Source organism: Salvelinus namaycush, chromosome 5 (assembly GCF_016432855.1).
Source record: "Salvelinus namaycush isolate Seneca chromosome 5, SaNama_1.0, whole genome shotgun sequence".
Lineage (NCBI taxonomy): Eukaryota > Metazoa > Chordata > Actinopteri > Salmoniformes > Salmonidae > Salvelinus > Salvelinus namaycush.
In genome coordinates, this window is record NC_052311.1 from 45548470 (window position 1) to 45570506 (window position 22037).

At 42.8% G+C, this 22037-nt stretch overlaps 1 protein-coding gene across 1 annotated transcript; it reads right to left on the bottom strand.

The window, feature by feature from the left end:
* Nucleotides 1-825: 825 nt before the first annotated feature.
* Nucleotides 826-21606, bottom strand: LOC120048337 (akirin-1-like). Its single transcript, XM_038994230.1, has 5 exons — nt 21250-21606; nt 3789-3932; nt 2087-2215; nt 1447-1518; nt 826-1262 (listed from the first exon to the last, which is right to left on the bottom strand). The coding sequence occupies exons 1-5, from the start codon at nt 21452-21454 to the stop codon at nt 1252-1254; spliced, it is 561 nt and encodes a 186-aa protein (XP_038850158.1). The 5' UTR covers nt 21455-21606; the 3' UTR covers nt 826-1251.
* Between the last annotated feature and the right edge of the window lie 431 nt (nt 21607-22037).

Consider the following 22037-nt stretch of genomic DNA (forward strand, 5'->3'; position numbering starts at 1 on the left):
CTTAGTCCCTGCCGCTTAAAAACATCCCCACAGCATGCTGCTGCCACCACGCTTCCCTGTAGAATGGTATTGGTACTGCCTGGTTTCCTCCAGACGTGACGCTTGGCATTCAGGCCAGAGTTCAATTTTGGTTTCATCAGACCAGAGAATCTTGTTTCTCATGGTCTGAGAGTCCTTCAGGTGCCTTTAGGCAAACTCCAAGCGGGCTGTCATGTGCCTTTTGAGTGGTTTCCTTCTGGCCACTACCATAAAGGCCTGATTGGTGGAGTGTTGCAGATATGGTGGTCCTTCTAAAAGATCCGTGCATCGACACAATCCTGTTTCGGAGCTCTACGGACAATTCCTTTGACCACATGGGTTGGTTTTTGCTCTGAGATGCACTGTCAACTGTGGGACCTTATATAGACAGGTGTGTGCGCATTTCCAAATCATGTTTGATCAATTTTATTTACCACATGTGGATTCCAAGTTGTAGAAACATCAATGGAAACAGGATGCACCTGAGCTCAATATCAAGTATCTTGCAAAAGGTCTGAATACTTATATGAATAAGGTCTATTTATCTTTAATAAATGTGTAAAAAAAAAATGTATTTAACCAATTTTAGAATAAGGCTGTGTCGTAACAAAATGTGGAAAAAGTGAAGGGGTCTGAAATCTTTCCGAATGCACTGTAATGGTCTTCAATTGATTATGCAATCTTAAAGCACATGCACTGCACAAATAAACCTTCCTTTGACAAAAGACTAACTTTGTCTTTTTTAAATTATAAATGACAAACAGTTTGTTCAACAATGCATAACAAAAAAGTAATTGAGGGAAACCATTTTAAATCACAGAAATTTTATTTTCAAAAGAATTCCACATCCTCAGATAAAGAGTTGGAAAATAAAAAGAAACTGGGTGGATGAGAGGCCAGGGGGATTTAGTAATACAGCTTCTGCAGAGGGGCAGTGCTGGCAGGTTATAATACAGAAGGATCAGAAAAGCCACTACAGCACTGGGGAGGAGAACGACAGATCTGCTTTAGTCAAAAATCCAGAGCAATAGCATATCTCGAATCATTACATTTTCTTCCGGTTCATTAGCGTTTTGGCCAGCAGACAGTTTGACAAAAAACAAAACAAATGGATAAACCATGGCACCGAAAAAGCATGAAAAAAGGAAATAAAAAGCACAAATCTATTGGAGGAAAGGGCAGTAGAAGAGCAGCCATCTTGTGAGAAGAGCTGGTACCTCATCGATGGGGAATTCAAGAGACATCTGAAACAGAGGGATTGAATAATGGATGAAAACAGCATGAAGACAGAAATGAGATGACAAGATAATGCATTAGAACTCTGAACAGAGAAATCTATTTTATGTGGCTGTAGGGATTGCTTTGTTTACTCTTCAGAAGCAAAATTGTGTACGGGTAGAAAGTGAAGACTGAAACTCTGATACTTACAACTAGCAGGCCTTGCGCCGTATCTTCGCATGATCTGGTCTTGTGTGAATTTCACAAAAGATTCGTATTGTTCTGTAACAGAGGATCAAAATGGCTGTTGGATTAGTACAAAATTGTGAAGGTGCAGATTCAACTACCAGATATGTATCAACACATACTGGTGTCCTTTCTACATGTGATGCAAAAAAAATAATATTTGGTGCTTCTTTCTTCACTAAACGGTTGATCATTCCAGTCAGAGCAAATTTATATTCTATAAACATTAGCAGTCTTGGCTAGTAGTGTCTAGTCTATAAATCCATATCTGCCAAGAGCAGCCCTTAATTAAACAAAAACAAAATCAGCAGTACATTAGATAAAAGGCATTAAATGTGTTCTGGGGGAGCAGCAAATAGGCCTCTCCTATTGCACACAGGGTGCCATAACATTTAAGATTTTTCGTAAGACAGAAGGAACAAACTAAAGCCATTTTCACACTATCGTGCTGACCCGAACCACTGTGCTAGCTGACATTTTTAGCATGGTTCCAGCATCTACAGTTGATGCGTAACCATGCCAGCTCAGCTTGTTTGGCTCAATAATGTGAAAAGCCCTTTTGACTGAGGTTTAAGGATGGTGATATGCAATGTGCTATCTGTACCTGCAAGTTTTGTGTTGAGGATCTGTTCATACTCCTCCCGGATCTTCTCCTCGTGGTCTTTGAGCAAGCGCTCACACAGGTAGCTCACCTGCCTCAGTGTGAACGACGGCTGGTCCTTCCTCGAGGCACCTGGGACACAGTGAGATTTTAAATAGGCTGACATTGCCCAGGTCAGAGTTCACAATGTCCTCTCTAGGAATAGAAGTCTGCGCAACAATTTCTTGCTTGCCGTTTGTCGCCTTCTACTCAGCAGCAGCCTAGAGCAGTGGTTCCCAACCGGTGTGCTGCGTGCCTTGAACTCAGGTGTTTAGCCATGGGTGGGCATAGGCCCACCCACTGGGGAGCCAGGACCTGCCAATCAAATTGAGTTTCTACCCACAAGAGGGCTTTATTTGACAGAAATACTCCCCAGTTTCAGCTTTCCGGGTGGCTGGTCTCAAACATGAAAATGGCACATGGTTGCATCTGTATCTTGTTTTAAGTCTAGTGCGCTCAGGCTGTTACATTTGTATCACTTGAGGGGCACGCGTCACGAGCAAAGGAATTTGTATCATTTTACGTAGTCTGTGAAAACCATTAGCTCAGGCAAGTCTGATTAGGCCTTTATTTTTATATACATGGCTCTGGGTTAGCTATACCAGAGCCTCTGCTATAGAAACAAACAGAACATGACTGTGTCCGTGGTTGCACCTTCACAATGTAGAAAACAGCTTGACTGTACCCCCAAAAAAACATAGTAAAAAAAACATACCAGAGCTTAATTTCCTTATTTCTTGCGCAGATTCTTGGGACGCTCCTAAGGGGTACAAACAACTTAACCATCATGAGTAAGGAACTATCAAAACTATGAAAATATTTAAAATACACCCTATTTAATCTATTAAAAAAAACATTTGTCACAGAAAATAGATGGTTTGCAGAATGAATCAGATGGGAGGTCATTACCACTAAATGAATATGGACATTTTAGGTGTGCCGCAGAATTTAATATTCCATCGTGTGCCACGGTTCATAAAAGGTTGGGAACCAGTGGCCTAGAGGGTCACACGGCACTAACAAGGCCCCGTTGCCAAAGTCTCCTGACCTTGGAGCTGGATCCAGGGGAAGGCTGAATGATTCATACCCTGGGCTTTTAAGTGTACTATGACCCATTCTGAATTTCTGACCAAAGCTTTCTAAAGCTAAATTCCAGGCAATAGTCTCCGAACTAGGAGAGAAAACTATAATTACTAGAACGGAGTGGCAGATATTCGCATTCAAGTCAATGGTCTCCCGAGTGACGCAGCGATCTAAGGAGGAGTCACTAGAGATCCTGGTTCGATCCCGGGCTCTATCACAACTGGCCATGATCGGGAGTCCCATAGAGCGGCGCACAATTGGCCCAGCGTCGTTCAAGTTAGGGGAGGGTAGGCAGTCACCGTAAATAAGAATTTGTTCTTAACCGACTTACCTAGTTAAAGTAAAGTAATTGTCTATGTGTTGAGACATCAAAAAGAAGAGGGCACTGACTAGCTATACTTGAGCCAATGGGATCTATAAAAACATATACCGACTCCAAGCATCATTATGTAACGTCTGTGGCTGAAATGTTTGGGGTTTGTATTACCGCTGCGTGCTCACACTGAACACCATATGAGTGGTGATGGGGTTTGGCAGGGGACCCCCCCCCTCGTGTGTGTGTCCCTCTCTCGCATGGTCTCACCTGGCGGGGAGCTGGGGGCGGTGAGGGAGGAACTGGGGGCATCGGTGGAGCTACAGGCAGCCTCACTCTGGTTGAAGGCCCCCTCCAGCTGCCGTCGCCTCTGGTAGCGGCTGTACTCCTGACGGATGTTCTGGAAGATCTGCTCTGTAGAGGGGACAGAACACAGGGGACACGGTCATAAACAGGGCCGGGAACAACCAGCACTCAGGAGGACAAATAATGCCGGGAGCACCTATATGAAAATGGTGCCCGTCTAGTTGATTTTAGAAGACAACAAGCCACAGCCTGCCTTGAAAGCCCAAACATAAAAGGTGACCGGTTTCTTTTTAGATATACTTTGATCATAGCAAACCAGCCATGTCAGATAGCTAGGAACATTCAGCTTCTGAGAATGCCAATGTGTTCCAAAATTGAATGTTGGTGATCACTACAAGCATGCTATAGGCCTAGTAGGCGTAGTGTTCAATGAGAACAGAATGTTTTCCCTCAAGCCTAAATGAAGGCCCACAGCTATGCACACATCCTGTGAGCTGCAGTGTTCAGCTGATGTGGTTTTCAAAACAAAACACACTAACAGGAAGGAGCGCTTTAAAGCTGGGCGAGACTAACATCAGCGACACACACACCAGCTGTGTCAACCCCCACAGCACACTTCCTCAAAAATAATCCACCCCTTCTGAGATCCCGTGACTGGCAAGAAGGGGAAAAGGAGTCAGTTTCACTTCTTCCTTCAAATCTTTCAGTTATTGTGACGAATCCATAGCTGACTAGGAGACAGTCAGGCTTAACAGGTCTTAATGTCTGAGGCAAAATAAGCCAAGACAAAAATAGTAGACAGCTTGTCTTGTACCAGCATGTCCGGCAATAACACAGCAAGAAAACTACTCTAATATTTGACGCACAGGTCTACTTGGCAGTGGTGCTAAAGCTGGAGATCTTTGTTGACAAGCAGGAGCAACAAGCACAAAGCAGAGTGATTTATTTAGATAGATCTGGGTGACATCTGACTGCAATAGAGGGCGGAAAGGAGCATGAAACAGGGCACCGGCCTGCCATGCTACAGCCTCCTTTCCAGAGAAACTGGGTTGGGTTTCATCCTCCAAGGTCTTTGATCACTGCAGAACTGGGCCTCAGCCAGGCTGCATCCCTATGGCACCCTATTCTCCATGTAGGGCTCTGATCAAAGGTAGGGCACTACGCTATGAAGGGATTAGAGTGCCATTTGGGATGAGGTAATCTAACGTAGCATGCGTAAAGAAAAAACACCACAGCAGAGTTCCCACATCCGGTTTTCAGCAGAAACGGTAGCTAGGTTGAATTAGCATTAGCTCTGAAAACCGGATGCATCCGGTTGTTGGCAACGCCGCTAAGCCTAGGGACAAGCCTAGAGATCTGTGGACAGAGCTAGGCCCTACATGTGCTCAGGCAGTGGTAGTACCCACTCTTTTTAGCCTAAGCAGTGGGACTGCAACTAAAGCCTTTTGACTTAATTTCAGGGCCAATTCCAGTATTCAGCAAACAACCCTGGAGGAAGTACGTAGCCCCTAATCGGTGAAGACTTTTTGTCAAGAGTCCATATCCCACTGGAAACCATTTCAAATCAGATCCACTAAGATCTGGCACCTCACTTGCAAGGGTTTTGACTAGGCTATGTTCAATAAGAACATTAGCCAACATACAAAGACAAAACTAAACCCATCAGCCTGGTGCTAAACTGAAATTTCACAGATTGGGTGTAAAGTTCAAAGATATATTGGGAACGAAAACAAGAAAAAAAACATGTTTAGACTGCCGTTCCCCTGACCAGTGTTGATAGCCAGAGAGAGTGTGACTTAACATCCTTATTCCACCTCAAAGGGTGAAGGACTTATCTAGGGAGGCCTGCCTCATTTATCTTGGGTTGAGAGTGCAGAAGCCATATCAAGGTATGAGCAAACATGCATGTCTCTGTGAGCTGTTCTGAGGGGGAAGCAAGCCAGCAGGCCAACATGGCACTTTCTCAGTTCATATTTCTTCACCTCCTCAAAATGCATTGTAAGCAGTAGTCTGAGGGGAGGGACATATTGAATATTTGCGTCCAATGCGCTCTGAGGCAAGGAGAGAGCGGAATGTAGGCAAGACGAACTGTAAACTAGCCTTTCTCAGATGCCATTTTGAGAGGGAGGTAGCTAGCCATGTGACTGACTGGCCGGCCATGTATTATCAGGCTGGAGGCTTCAAATTTGCAGAGTACACCACCACAAGAAGAGCAGGACAGGAGCAGCAAGGGAGTTGATGAGCTGAAGCCTTCCTGTGTTAACAAAGCAGCGCTAATCTGACAGGCTGTGTTTATTTAGCCACTGCTAAACGTTAACTTAATAAAAGCTGTACTTACCCCAGAGACAGGAGTATATGAAAGGGGCTTCCCTTTTGAACAGTTGAGTTTGGAGGCGTGACTCAAATGTTTCACGATGCTGCATGAACTGACTAGTTGAAAGGCCACTGTGTGAGACCGTCTGCCAATGCTACCCCAAATAGATGTGTGAAATGATCCATTAGCTTGAGCATCACGTTGTTTATCTAAATAGCTTACCTACAATGAGGCTTAAGCCCAAGTCATAAATCACTCCTTAAAATGAAGTTGTCAAAAGGTTTGGTTCTTTATGTCAGTGCCATGACAGCAAAAGTCACCAGCATCTCAATTCCTGTAGGCTACATTTTGAAACACTCCATTTGATACAGGGGTGAAAGTAGATTTCATTTCTTCCCGGTACGGGACCTCCTGTGTGTTCATGAAATTAAAATCATTGAATTAATAGGGATTCTAATCGGAGCTCTGTGGGCCTCGTCGTAAAGATTTATCATTTAAGTTTTGAAATGTATTACCTTTTAATGTAGCATAAACAAGTCATGATATTTGCATCTGATTGTCAAACAAACCACTTTAAAAAAAGGGCTCCTTTACTAAGCTATAAGGGCTGCAAAGAGTCGTAAACTTTACGGTAAATTTCCATGGGAAGTTAGGCCCAGGAATTTTGATTAAATTCATCAAAAAACCTTTTTGTGGGATACACAAGGCAATTCTAGCTCTTGTGGCACATTTTAGTTAAACTATCCCCAATTCAATGGAATTGCAACCCTCCGCATGCACAGTGCATTTTTCAATCACATGTGCAGCTGATTCTCAAGATCTTGCACACTAATGTGATGCTATTGAGCCCACACTACTACACTGTCTGAGCAAAGGACTACATGCTTTCTGGTAAGTTTTGATTACAATACTGGGTGGGATGAATATATTTTATGTGACACGATTTTATGTTAACTAGTAAATAGTAGCCTACAGCAAAGTGTGTTTAAATCATTTATAACTTGTTAACAACTTTTGCTAGTTATTTTTTGCTACCATGTGGGTTTTAGCTTGCTTGAGCCTGCTAACTGAGGAGTGTTAATTCACCTGTTTCCATACATTTTAAATGTGTTTCATTTTAAAACATCTTACAAAGGTGTTTAATTCAACTGTTTATTTATCTGTACATGGAATTGTAGAAGGAAAAGCTGTGTACATTTGCAAATACTGTGCCAAATCATGTGAAGAATGCAACAATGATGCAGAACTACCTGGCCAAGTGCATAAAGTTCCCTCAGTGCTCACAACAAGCAACCTCTGACAAAAGTCCCTCTACTTCTATTCGAGGTAAAAAAAAATATTACTCAAGACACCGTATCGATAGCAACAGCTCATGGTCCTCCTGGAATCAGAAGGTTTTTGACTCAATGGAGGAATGTAGTCAGAGAAATGCTGATGAATGTCTTGCTCGAGCTGTGTATGCAACTGGGTCACCTCTGATGCTCACAGGCAATGTGTATTGGATTAGATTTCTGAATGTTCTCCGCTCAGCATACACCCCTCCAACCAGACATGCTTTATCTACTCATTTGCTGGATGCAGAGTTCAACAGAGTTCAAGTGAAGGTCAAGCAAATCATAGAGAAAGCAGACTGTATTGCAATCTGATGGGTGGTCGAATGTTCGTAGGCAAGGAATAATTAACTACATCTCCACCCCTCAACCAGTATTCTACAAGAGCACAGACAAGGGACAGACACACCGGTCTCTACATTGCAGATGAGCTGAAGGCAGTCATCAATGACCTTGGACCACAGAAGGTATTTGCACTGGTGACAACAATGCTGCGAAAATGAAGGCTGCTTGGTCTACCCTCACATCACAGCCATTGGCTGTGCAGCTCATGCATTGAATCTGCTCCTCAAGGACATCATGGCACTAAAAACAATGAATACACTCTACAAGAGAGCCAAGGAAATGGTTAGGTTATGTGAAGGGTCATCAAGTTACAGCAGAAATCTACCTCACCAAGCAAAGTGAGAAGAATAAAAGCACCACATTGAAGCTGCCCAGCAACACCCGTTGGGGTGGTGTTGTCATCATGTTTGACAGTCTCCTGGAGGGGAAGGAGTCTCTCCAAGAAATGGCCATATCAGTCTGCCGATATAGACAGCCCCATCAAGAGGTTCCTCCTGGATGATGTATTTTGGGAGAGAGTGGTAAGCAGCCTGAAACTCCTGAAACCTATAGCAGTAGCCATTGCACAGATTGAGGGAGACAATGCCATCCTTTCTGATGTTCAGACTCTGCTTGCAGATGTAAGAGAAGAAATCCGTACTACCTTCACTGTTGCTCCAAGCAGAGGAAACTGCAGTTCTGAAATACATCAAAAAGCGTGAAGACTTCTGCCTAAAGCCCATACAAGCTGCAGCGTACATGTTGGACCCCAAGTATGCTGGCAAAAGCATCCTGTCTGGTGCAGAGATCAACCAGGCCTATGGTGTCGTCACTACCGTGTCTCACCACCTTGGCCTGGATAAGGGCAAGGTTCTTGGCAGTCTAGCGAAATACACTTCCAAGCAAGGGCTTTGGGATGGAGATGCAATATGGCAGTCGTGCCAACATATGAGGTGCTTTCCCGGGTTGCCATTATCACCTCCAAATCCCACCAACATCAGCCGCCTCAGAGTGCAACTGGTCCTTGTTTGAACACACACACACCAAAGCACTCAACAGGTTGACCAATACAAGGGTTGAAAAATTGGTGGCCATCAAGGCAAATTTGAGGCTTTTTAAGCCTGACAACAAGGCAGGTCGGCCAATAGGCAGCCAGTCAGAACCGTGCACTAGGCCCATCTATTGTCACTCAAAAGCTGCATCTCGCATTGGAACGCTATATCTTGCATTTCTTGGCTCGCAACTTCAGTAAAGTAGGGCCTATCATCAATGAATAGGCTAGAATATTCTACAAACAGACTGAACACGTTCACATCCCTACTTTTAATACATGTGCTGTATTGTCATGACAGATGGCATCAGCTCAGATGTCTTCAGTGGGTAACTGAGTTGATTTGTTGGATTTGGATCTATGTGCAGAATTTCTTAAGATTACGTTCCAGGTTCTTACCTTAATGGGCAATAAATGAATCTGGTTTGTGTTTGAAGAATACTGCAACCTGACCTACTTTTGTGCTAATGTTCAACACAGCGTTAGCCAAGTACTTCTCGCCAGAATTTTCCTTCAATTCATTATACCCTAACTTCAGTTAGTAAGCCCTGTGGCCAGTTGCCACCCATAGTCATGCTCTAGTAGCAACCAATGATGTCTATACTTTGAGGGTCTTTGCTACATCAACTTGGCCTGACCCACAATACAGCCTTCTTCCTGGCGGCTTTGGAGTCTGTAAGTCCCCCCCACTATACTTCAGCAATGGAGGGTGAAATGAGTCAGACGGCCTGTTTTTCCTCTTCACCGCCACCCCACGTACAACTTATCTGGTCAATCTCTTGCCTTGTACACTGTTTTTGTTTGTTCTCTCCCTAAGCTTTTTAGCTGAGGCTTTTCCCTCTCGTAGGAAGTTTCTGTGATTGATTGCTTTGGCCTGGCTGTGGCAGGGTCATTGTTGCTAGGCAACACCCCAAGATCGGTATTCTGGTGGTTGGCAGTGCTGGCCTGACTGGCAGTAGGGGAGGGATTTCACTTGTCACTCAAAAGGTTAACCTGGAGCTCTGAGATCACTCAGCACAGCACACCCAGGTGCAGATATACCCTGATTCGGAAAAGGATGTCTCTTGTCAACTTAATGCATTTGATCAAATCAGGGGTGAAAGTAAAACGGTCCAGTATGGTGTCCCAGCCAAATAAATAGCGGCGGCACACCATACTGGTAAAACATTATCAGCATATCACGATTTAAACAAAATGTAATAAACTAGGCTTTTACACCCTTATTTGTCATTAGCCAACTATGTCAGAGGCATGAAAAAGGAGCAAATGGACTTGAAAATGGGTGTGGTATAGCTTTTGCTCCAAAATACAATGTGGTTCGATGAGAACACTGACATTTTGCCAAGGCAGAGATGAATGGCCGACGCGTGTGGACAGCAGTGGATGCATGAATTCTGGCCTAATGACAATCGGCAAAATGTCATTACACTTGGTGGTGTATTGTGTAACCGGTGTCTATTTCCATTCAACAGTGTTTGGATGCTGGAAATATGTTGCAAGTAGATGAATGTGTGTGGGTTGCACATTTTGGGGAATATTCAAAGGTGGAAACTTTCCATGGGAATTAACTGGAATATGGGAATTAATGGAAATATATGCAAATTATTACCATTTAAAATGTGATTTTTGCATTGGATATATTTACCATATATGGAGACACAAACATTTAACCTTATCATAAGTAGACATGATTAAATCCTTTCAATAGAAAAAAAAAAACTATTTAGCTACGAATTGAACTTTAATTAAATGAGTTGACTCTTCACATGGGATAATTTCCCTGAACAACAAAAGAAAGGGAATATTGAATGATCCATCGCATCTCCCAAAAACATTTTCAACATACATCTGTGAAATGACAGTCTAGAAACTAAAGCTTTGGTTGTCTTCCTCTCAGGCTTCCATGTCTTCTCCCTGGACCTCCTCAATGTCCACCTCTTGAACATCAGACTCTGAGGCCTCATCTTCACTCTCACTTTCCAACCTTGTTGAGAATGGCTATACTGTGTCCCTCGATAGGAAAGAGTTGAGTGTTTGTGTTCTCAGAAGTACGGCAACTAAATCAGTCCCCTCCATTCCAAAAACACTGAATCTTAGGAGTCGATTCCAAATCTTGATACTCAGAAATGGGAGTCGACTTACTGGACGGGGAGACTCATCCATAGACTCATCCATCTATGGAGACAATTTTTTAAAATTAAAACACTTTAGAATTTGAATATACAAATCTGGTTCTCATAACATTTTTGATCTTTCCTCTATACAAAACAAAAATATTTTGAGTTTGAAATACAGAATGACAATGATTCAAAGTTAAATATGTAACTAGGGAATTACGCTCGTCTCCCAAGGACATCAATGACAGATTCCCATCTAAAGCAGATATTAACCCTTTAATCATGCACAACTTTTTGGAAGACTAATCTCCCTGCCCTGAACCAGGAGGATTCTAACTTCCAGAATAAGGAAATCTGAGAAATTCGAAAAACAATTAATCTCTAAAGAGCGACAAGACCCCGGGCCCAGATGGATTCCCTGGTGAATTCTATAAAACATTCAAATACATTCTCTCCCTACCTGCACAAACTGATTGTTCAGGCCAATGAGGATGGAGCTCTCCCACCTACTTTGAATTAGGCAGTTATTACAGTTATACATGAAAGGTAAAGCTCTGGAAGTAGGGTCATACAGTCCAAAACAGACCAGAAGATCTTTGCAAAAACTCTGGTTAACATGCTTAGCACTTTAGTGGGCAAATTGGTCCAGTTGGACCAGACCGGCATTATCCCAACAGAAACTCATTCTTCAATCTCAGGCGCCTCTTCAACATGATGTATTACTCAGGTTACCCAACAATGACCTTGCCGTTAAATCTCGATGCTGACAAAGCCTTAGACCAAGTTGAGTGGCCGGTCCTACAGAAATGTAATATTGGAGACGGGTTCATAAAATGGATCCAGCATCTATATACGTACCCCATGTGCAAGAATACCCACTAACCAATCAGTCGCCCCGATTTAACCTTTAGAGGAACAAAATATTTCCTATTTAGAAATTGTAGTTACCAAAACACACACTATTTAAAGAGAATTTCCCCCCTCTGATGCAAAAACTGAGGCAAACATGAACATTTTAGAGAACTCTCCCAATTTCCCTGCTCAGAAGAATGCATACCCTCAAGATGGTCTTCCTCCGGCAAATGCTTTACCTATTCCAGAACATCCCAGTATTGATATCGAAGTCATTTCATAAATAACTAGATGCAACTATAAATCAATTATAGAAAAATGAAATAAAAACAGGATAGGTAAAAAAGAAAAACCTTTGTAAGTCCAAGATGGGAGGATTGGCTCTCCCAAATTGTATATTTTACTATTGGGCCACTAACCTCCATGCTGTTACGTTTTGGCCGCTCTCTTAGTATGGAGCTAGATGATTGCCACCCCTTCTTCATTGGCGGTGTGATCATTTCCCATCAATTTAGAGATGTCACTTTATAGTAATAATCATATTATACATAGCACAGTCCAAATCTGAAATCAAATTAAGGGTGTATGTGGCCCGCAACCTGGTTCAATACTGCCCGCAGAATCATGCTCAGAGCAAAGAACTTGCGATGATAAAAATGTTTTGAAAAACGTATTTGTTATTTAATTTTAAAAAGTCCAATGAATACTCACCTTTGTGTAATGATTTAACTCCCACCGCTTGTGGGACATTTATTTTGAAGGCACGTATAATTAACTGCATGAGGACAGACTGACTGACACGTCACAGATGCAATTTCTAGCTAGCTACAATTTGAGCGAAAATTAGTTTAAAAGAAAATTAGCCAAGGAATATAGGGTGTTCCAGCAAGAGTGGATTGAAATATTTATTTATTGAGATATCAGGGAAAGCTGTGTGCAAAAAGAGAATTGCTGTCTTGAAAGACTAACTTGTCCCGACACTTTCAGACGAAGCATGCAGAGAAATAGGAATGTCTGAGCAGAGGGCAAGTGCGTCGAAAGACTTGCTTTCAGTTGCAAAAGCAACAAGGACTTTTCACAAAACTGCATTCAGCAAAACGACAGAATTGCGAGAGCTAGCTATGTACTGTCCCACAAAATTGCTAAACATAGCAAGTCATTCGCTGAGGGCGAATTCATTAAAGGTTGTTTAATTGACTGCAGCAATACTTTGCCCTGACAAGCGGTTTGAAAATGTTCCCGTCAAGACGGCGCAGTTGTTGATATTCTTACAAGAAATAACCCCAGACTTGGAAATTACAGAGGAGCTTGCTTCAGTGCAGGCAATGAAGAGCGCAACCACATGGAACGATATATTGGAGGAGGTTAATAAGTGTGCGGCAAAGCTGGGATTGAGTTTTGAAAAGTTATGCAGTGTGACCACTGATGGGTGCCCAAATTTGACAGGAAAAAACATTGGCCCTTTGGAAAGGAACCAAGATCAAGTAGCTGAGCTGAACCCAGATGATAATTATTTTCCTGCATTGCATTATTCATCAGGAGGTGCTCTGTAAATGTGTTCTGAAAAATGACCCATGTTGTGGATAGTCACTAAAGTGGTAAACTTCATAAGCTCAAAATCTTTAAACCACAGGTAGTTTATCTCACTGTACGAAGAGACAGTAGGGTCATGCAAATCTCTACCACACAAACGCGAAACGGCTGAGTTTGGGGAAGGTGCTTATAAGGTTGTGGGACCTGAAGTCAGATTTCTGAGTTTCTGCAAATGAAAGAAAAAAAATGTGGATTTCCCTCAACAGCAAGATAAATAATGGTTGGCTGATTTTGCCTTCACTGTGGACATCATGGCACTCATGAATGAACTGAATTCCAAACTACAAGGGAAAGGTATTTTTGCACATCAGATGGAGAGCCTTGTCAAAGCCTCCAGGGGGAAAATTACTCCTCCTGACGCTCCAAGTAGAAGCCAACAATTTAAAAACAATATTAACAAAATTAACAAACAATTTATCCACCTTCCGACACTACTAGTCTGTTCCCTATCAGATGACCAGCGGGAGAAGTACACATCGCTGCCTCGTGCTTTAAACGGTGAGTTCATCATTGAGGATTTCAAAGTGTTGAAAAATGACAAGCTGTTGGTTTCCTCTTTCACCTTCAACGTGGACAACGCTCCCACTGACCTGCAACATGAGCTTATCGATTTTCAGTCTGATGCAGTGATTGGAAAACTATTCAAAACAATGTCACTGACGGGGTTCTATACATCTCTCAAACAAAACTTCCCAAAGATTAGGAGTCATGCTCAGAACATGTTTGTACTATTTGGGCCAACCTATGTATGTGAACAGACATTTTCAGTGATTAAATAACAAGGTAAGGCACAGATCATCTCTTACTGACTCTCAGCAATCCAGCGCATAGTGACATCAGAAAATATGCCTGACTTCACTGCTCTAGTCAATGCTCAGAGACTTCACTCCTCACACTGATTGAGTAGTTTAAATGTAATGTTGAACTCTGTGTTTTTGTGCATACCCGTTCACAAGAGTTCTGTCCGTGGTGCCGAATGCAGTGTACTTTTCCCTCTGTAGTTCATCGCATGTTAAGTAAAATATGTAGCATATCTGGACGCGATTTATAGTAGATATATCTGTCAGTCATACACATGATGTATAATCCTGTAATATATGTTTCTGGCCCTCAATTGCAAAAATATATTCTAATGTGGCCCTCCATGGAAAAGAATTGCCCAGGCCTGCCTTAGGTAGCAGACCCATATCATTCCTATAGCGAGGAATCCCTTCTTTGGCCCCTCTAACCTCGATAACAACTTGAGCGATGGGGAGAGCTAGGGATCAATACCATAAGGGATCTATATATAGAATGGACCTTTGCCTCCTTTCATTTGCTGAGGGAAACCTACAATCTTCCCAGAAGTAACTTATTCAGATACCTACAGATTAGAGACCAAGTTCTAGAACATCTTCCTACATCTGGAAAGGCTAAACCGTCCATGTTTGACAGTTGCATCAATTTGTCCCACTTCAGGTAAACCGATAACTCGTCTATATGACGCTTTCAAACTGTTAGCGCACCCTCTACAGATGCCCTTAAAGCAAAATGGGAGGAAGAACTAGGCACTGACATTTCTGTACCAGACTGGGAAGATATCTTGGGAGTATAACCACACCTCCTAAGTTAACTCCAGACATTCAAGATCTTACACTCTTCCAAAAATGAAATGTGTATAGGATATAGGGGGATCTATGATAAATGTCATGCTGCGGAAGGTACACTACGCCACTGCTTTGCGCAATGCTCTAACCTGCACGATTATTGGTGTGGAATTTTTGGGATTCTCTGAAGTTCTGGAGACTAATTGACCAGATCTACTGCTGATCATCCTGGGAGTCTCAGAAACCCTACACAGATTAGCCAAGCCCCAACACCAACTAATCTGTCTCATTAAAAAAAAAAAAAAAGGAGGAAGTTCCCTCTACCAAATTATGGCTCAGTGATTTGGCAAACACCTAGGAAAAAAATATTTATTTTGAGCAATGCATAACCCAAATTTGATCAAATCTGGCAACCTCCACTCTTATTTGGACCATTCCGGGCTGTGAAATTATACATTTCAATGTGCTCTCACCTGTGATCTTTCCATCTACCCTGGGGCAACATGTGCTTGCCCCGTTATCCTAGCAATAGGGGGGAGGGGTGTCCTTGTTCAGATTTTTTATTTTACCTATAATTCTGGCTCTTTTTATATCAGTCTGCTCTTTTATGTTTGTATAAGAATTTCACATTTGTCTTCTCTACAAAGTACCTATACACCATTGTTGTGTGTTCAATAAAAAAATATTTGAGCAAAGAAGTGGGAGTCGACGTGGAAAGACAAGGAATTCATTCTCCACCACTACATCATAGTCGCTAACTTCGTAAAAATGGCAGAGAAAGGCAAGCGACAGCAGCGAAGTCCTGTATGGCAGGCAATACTTTGAAAAGTTAAATGAGAAGGAAATGCACCATGAGACCCAAAACGTTGCTGGCAGCTACATTGTGAATTTGCGTGGAATTTTAAAAGAAAATGTTTAAAATGCATTTTATCGGTTAACATTTCTCATTTGTCACATCCCTAAATAAAACTCAAGGTATCTGTGCAGCTTGGATACTGACATACGTAATGCAGGCAAGACTAAATATGCTGTTTTCTAATTCTTGAAAAAACGTTTCAGGTGAACTACATTTATTCATTTGATGGTTCTCCCATCGATCAGGTTCCCGCATATAAATATCTGGACATTTGGATGGACAAAGACTAAAATGTTTTAAACATGGACGAGCTATTTAAAATTCCAAAATTTAAAGTGGTCTTTTTTTTCTCTCTCTCTTTTCTTTTTAATAGATCTTGGCTCTCCCTAAATAGAAAGCAGATTGTACAGTCAACTTCCCTGCCAGTTCTTGACTATGGTGACACCAGATTGCAGCAGCAGCTACTAAACGTAAACCCTTGGATGCCTTCTACCATAGCACCCTTCACTTTATCACAGGTGACAGTTTTAATACTCACCACTGCATTCTGAATGAAAAAGGTTGACTGGTCTTCATTAAAGTCTCGTAGATCAGTTAATTATTCCAATCAAGTGGGCTGAAGGGGGAGGAGAACCTGTCCATGTGCCCTGGGATCTACAACAAGGGAAACCTGATTGGCTCGCGGGGGGGGGGGGGGGGGGGGCTGAACAGAAACTGCCTTCACTGGAAAACCCACAGCGGAGAAGCTAGCTTGCAAAGAGCTACAGTGTGGCCTCTTGCAGGGTAAAGGTGAGCATAATATCAGGTATCTGGGCCCAATGTCTGCAGACACACCAACATCTTACATTCCTTTCCCCTTTGCAGCTGCTATGCAGTATGGAATTTCGGCAAGTGAGGCGGATACTGAGTAAAATGCCAGTGTGCATGAAGCCGGAGGATAGCTGGCCTGTACATACAAAAAAACATTAAAGTGGTGAAAGAAAACACAGCCAATCAAGGGAAAGAGGCTCAAATTCAGAAGGCGATTGCGTGATAAGGGTAAACAGCCGCATGACAAATCCATTGCACACAAAAAGGCAGACTCTTCCGCCATCTGCCCGTTACACAAGCTTCTTCAGCTGTTGAAACCTGCATGCGTGTGAACCTGCCAAAACCCTTGTGACGTTGCTAGATTTTCTGCTTTTTGGGTCAAAAGTGCCATCAGCCTTAGCTTGTGATGGATAAGAGTTTTTTCTGGATCAAAAAGTGGCTTAGGTGGGGGATGTGGTGGGTCCGTTGGCACAGCAGAATTGGAGATTTTTAGAGACCCCTCTTGACAGTGTTGCATTTAAGCAAATTTATTGCAATTCCACAAATGTCTCCATTGAGCTGAGAAATTTCTCCAGTTTAAAGCTAATTTCATGGAATTCTAAAACATTTTGCAAAGGAGCGGAGAAGTTGTTTTTTCAGTTTAAACCACATTTCCTGTGATTCTACACATTCTGCTATGGAGCCGAGAGAGAATTGCCTTTTTAAAGCTAATTTCCTGCATTTAGCCATGGCTAATGCAGTTTTATTTTGCTCAAACACAATACAATGAATAAATGTACTGTTATGGAATTTTCAATTCACTGTCTAGCTTTATTTCAATGATTGTAGATATCTATCATCTTTTGAACATACGTTATATCTGGTTTCAGTTCAATTTGACACAGAAAGCGTTAATCCCCATCCAGAAAATGAAGACACCCTGTTTGGACATAGGCTTTCCGAAAAAACACTTAGGCGGCCCGCCCAATGATTTCAATGGCAGATAAACCCTGGATACACAGATGTCCCCTTACAAAAGAGAGGAGAAAAAAAATGTAGCTATTAAACAAGTCCTTGTCCAAACAAAACAGGCTCAGGACTAGTCTACATGTCAGTTGCACAATCTGGTTTGGTACGATGGACTAAACAGGACCAGGCCAACTGTCTTTCTTTGGCTTTGTCCGGAACTGGGTCACCAGTCACACAATTCCCCTTTCACGTCCACTATCATAGCCTATGTGGGAACCCACAGTTCAGGCCAAGCACAAATATCTCAAGGACAGATGACAAATTCAAAGCTACTCCCTAATATCCGCTCACCTTTTTTGATATCATTGTCATTTTGTAATAACATCATTAGAGAACAAAAGTGCTAGGGGAATGTTAGGTATTCACTCTGTGGGCATTCAATTAGATACATTCAAGGAGAGCGCTAACCCCTTTCAAAGGTCGATGGGCGCCATGAAGAAAACTAAAACCAGACCAAAGGTGGGACGCTGGGAGCTGGTGGCCATGGGAATTCAGTGTCAGAATATTCTGAAGACAAGAATTTTGGACAAATACAGGGATGCAAACTGGTGAGGTCTCAAAAAGGTGATTTCAGAGTGGGGTTGTGACAATGCCAACATTTTACTAATGATGTGATACCGGGCCAAGTATCACGATACCAAGAAGTATCATGATACCACAGGGTTTGGGCCCACCGCCATCACGAAACTAAGTAGTATCATGATACCATTGGGTTTGCGCACCTCCAGGACGCATGTTCCAGTTCTATACATTCGGCACATGTGATGCACAAAAACCTGTCCCTGACATTCACATCTCTACTCAATCCAACACATTGAATGCTATTTATCGCTTTTTCCCTGTGCCTCCCAAATGTCTGTATAGCCAAGGTATCATGTTGTTAGCTAGCAAGGTAACATGACAATACAAGACAGTTTGTCACAGGATAAGGTAACTTCGGTAATATGGGGCATAACTTCAGCGGTTTTCAGTGACGTAAAGGCACAAGCATGACGGTCACTGTGGTCCGCTTTTCCTCTATGGCAGTGGCACTGAGGCTGCGTGGGAGCGAAGTCAAACTGGCCTGCTTGTAAAGGGCAAAAATGAAAAGATATTGGTGCGGCTCGCATCACATAATTAAACAAATGTAACAGAAAATAAAGCACTGCCTGCCCACCCCAGCTAAATAACAAACGGCGAAAAGCAGCTGAGTAGACTAATGGCTGGTTAGGGGATGCGGATGGCTGCCACACGTGATATTGGATGAAAGACTCATTCTGATATGACATATCTGGCATCATACTCTAAACTCTGATATTCTAGTTGTAGGACACTTAGAGATGCATACTGTGCACAGACATTGAGAGATAAGGTAGTGATCACACCGGGGGAAGATCTGTTTATACCTCTTTTATAGCGCAACGGGTAATATACCGAGTCTGCAAACTTGGTCAAACCCAACCTTACGGATCTACGATTCACATAGATTACCTATTTTTATTTTGTATTATTTAAAAAAAAAATGTATCCCATTTTCTCCCCAATCGCTAGTAATCACTATCTTGTCTCATCGCTACAACTCCCGTACGGGCTCGGGAGAGACGAAGGTCGAAAGCCATGCGTCCTCCGAAGCACAACCCAACCAAGCCGCACTGCTTCTTAACACAGCGCGCCTCCAACCCGGGAAGCCAGCCGCACCAATGTGTCGGAGGAAACACCGTGTACCTGGCCCCCTTGGTTAGCGCGCACTGCGCCCGGCCCGCCACAGGAGTCGCTGGAGCGCGATGAGACAAGGATATCCCTACCGGCCAAACCCTCCCTAACCCGGACGACGCTATGCCAATTGTGCGTCGCCCCACGGACCTCCCGGTCGCGGCCGGCTGCGACAGAGCCTGGGCGCGAACCCAGAGACTCTGGTGGCGCAGCTAGCACTGCGATGCAGTGCCCTAGACCACTGCGCTACCCGGGAGGCCCCAGATTACCTATTTTGAGATCAATCTGGAGGTGAAATAAAAACACCTGTTTAGGCGAGGTGCTGGCTAGCGGAGTAGAACACTTGAAAAAGAAAAGGAGAGCTGCAAACTAAGAGCTCAGATGCCGTGACCAAACTTTCCATATTTTACAGATGCCATGACCAACATTTCAACAGACAAGCTGTCTTCATCAGGGTATAATGACAAAGAGATCAAAACAGTTAATACGTTTACATCCCTGCAAATATGTAAAAAGGTGCAACCACCAACTGCCTTGGTTAGTTGCTGAAGGAAAAGCAGTCAATTTATAAAAATATAAAAAATTAAAAAAAGAGATAGGCCAGACAAAGACAAACCAGACAAGACAAACCAGGAGGGGGGGTTAACCAGTTCAATAGCGGAGGCATTCACGTCTAGACGCAGGCCTGGGTAATGATAAGAGTGGGATAGCCTCAAAAACAAGATGACCTGGAGTGCCCAGTTCATACAAACTCTGGCCCAGGAGGCAGTCCATCCTACACCCTTATTAGATTTTTGAGTCATTGAAATGATTTGTGTGACAGGAGCTGCCCGTCCATTGAACTGCAGCAGGATGCAGGGATTTAATTTTTAAAAGGATTTACTGTGGTGCACCAAACTAAAAAAAATCTGCATGAAATGAACAAGGGGTTCAAAATGAAAGATCAGCCCCCAGCATTGTAATCCTTCAGTTAAAATATTATACACAAATCTCAACAAAGAAATAAGATCAAATTGTGCCAAGTGGGAGGAGGATTTTAATTAGGGTTTAGACAGCTGTGAAGATTAGATGCTGTCAAATAGCTCGCTTCTACTCCAGTGACGGCAAATTCAATGAGCTTTGTTGGATTGCAGTCGAGATATCCAGGTAATTATCTTGCCACCCCTGCAGTCCCCCACACTCGCTCAACTCTCACAGGGGATAGATAACATTTTCAAGCGGGTGGGCCGGATTGGTGCGAGCATAAAGCGTTAGAACAATGCCCTCTCAGCCCAGGGAAAACAGAGAAGGTATAAAAAATAGATATAACTATTCCCACACTTCTAAACAAGAAGTCTTGGACGTTTCAATTCAGCGTTCTATATTAAAATAAGTCTGATCATGGAATAAGTTGGTTAAATGTACCTAGCTAGGCAAACTCAACTGGTCATTGCTAACTTCGCATGTTTTAATTTAGTCACACGAGACCAATCATGGATTGTGGACCATGCAAGCATGTACGTTAGCTAGTTGGGTTAGGGTTGTTATGCAGCTAGCCAAATTAGCCATCTTCGCAAGCTGACGCCGAAACATGCATTTTTTTGCTTTGTGTCAGATAATGGTGCTAGCTAGCTAACATGCCAGGCAATTAAAATAAACTAATATATTAGTCACCGGCTAACTAGTTAGCCAGCTATAACGGTATGTTAGCTATCTGACTGCGTTTAGTTACCGAGCAAATGTTAGGCTAGTTACTGTAGGAACCTAACCAGCTAAGTTAACGTTAGCTAACATTAGCTTCTTATACACCAACCCCCATTCTCGCGAAACACCCATTCCACTCCACCCTAACCCCCTCCCCCATGTCATCCCCTTGAACTACAGCTTATTCGAACTTTTGGCCATTTCTTACCTGGAGTTAGCCTGTGCTCTCCTCCCATAGTCGGGGGAGACATCGAGTGCGATGGGCAGTCAACTGGCGGACGGAGGTTGCACCTTTGAGGGGACGGGGTGCTTGGAGTCCCCGGTAGTGCATTGCACCTTCTTCGCTTAGGAGACTGAGGACTGAGTAGGGCCTCAAACTCCATCGACCGCTTTAACGTAGCTCCACACGCCATGGTTCCTGAGCAAAATAGACAACGAATATGTACAGTAGATAAATATCTTCTAAAAATGCTGTAGTCGACTTTCTCTTTCCGTTCCCCTCTCTTCACAACAACGGTTTACCGAAACCTAGACAGTAAGAGCCAACTGCAGTATCCACTGAATTTCCAATACGTCACAATGAACGACCGTACCATTCTACAAAAAGAGGGGGGATTTAGGAAAATAAATGATTCACGTATAATGTATCGTATATAGAGCATAATTGTGATATGTAGATTTTATTTCATATTTTATCTATTCAACATGCATGTGTGCTAAATTTGGTCAATAATGTACAACTTTATACGTTTATTGTTGTCATCCACACCTTTTTCTTTTATGACGACTGTTTTCAGTTTAACTCAAATTGAGGTTCACGTGAGCACTCGATTGTTTTCTTATCGGGTGACGAGGGTACATTCTCTGCTCCTTTTAACAGGTAGGCCACAGTCAGTATCTGTTGTCTATCATGTTCTTTATAAATACTAAATCAAAACACTGTATTCCCTCTTTACATACATCAATGAAAACCAAAGGCATTTCAAATGTCCTTTC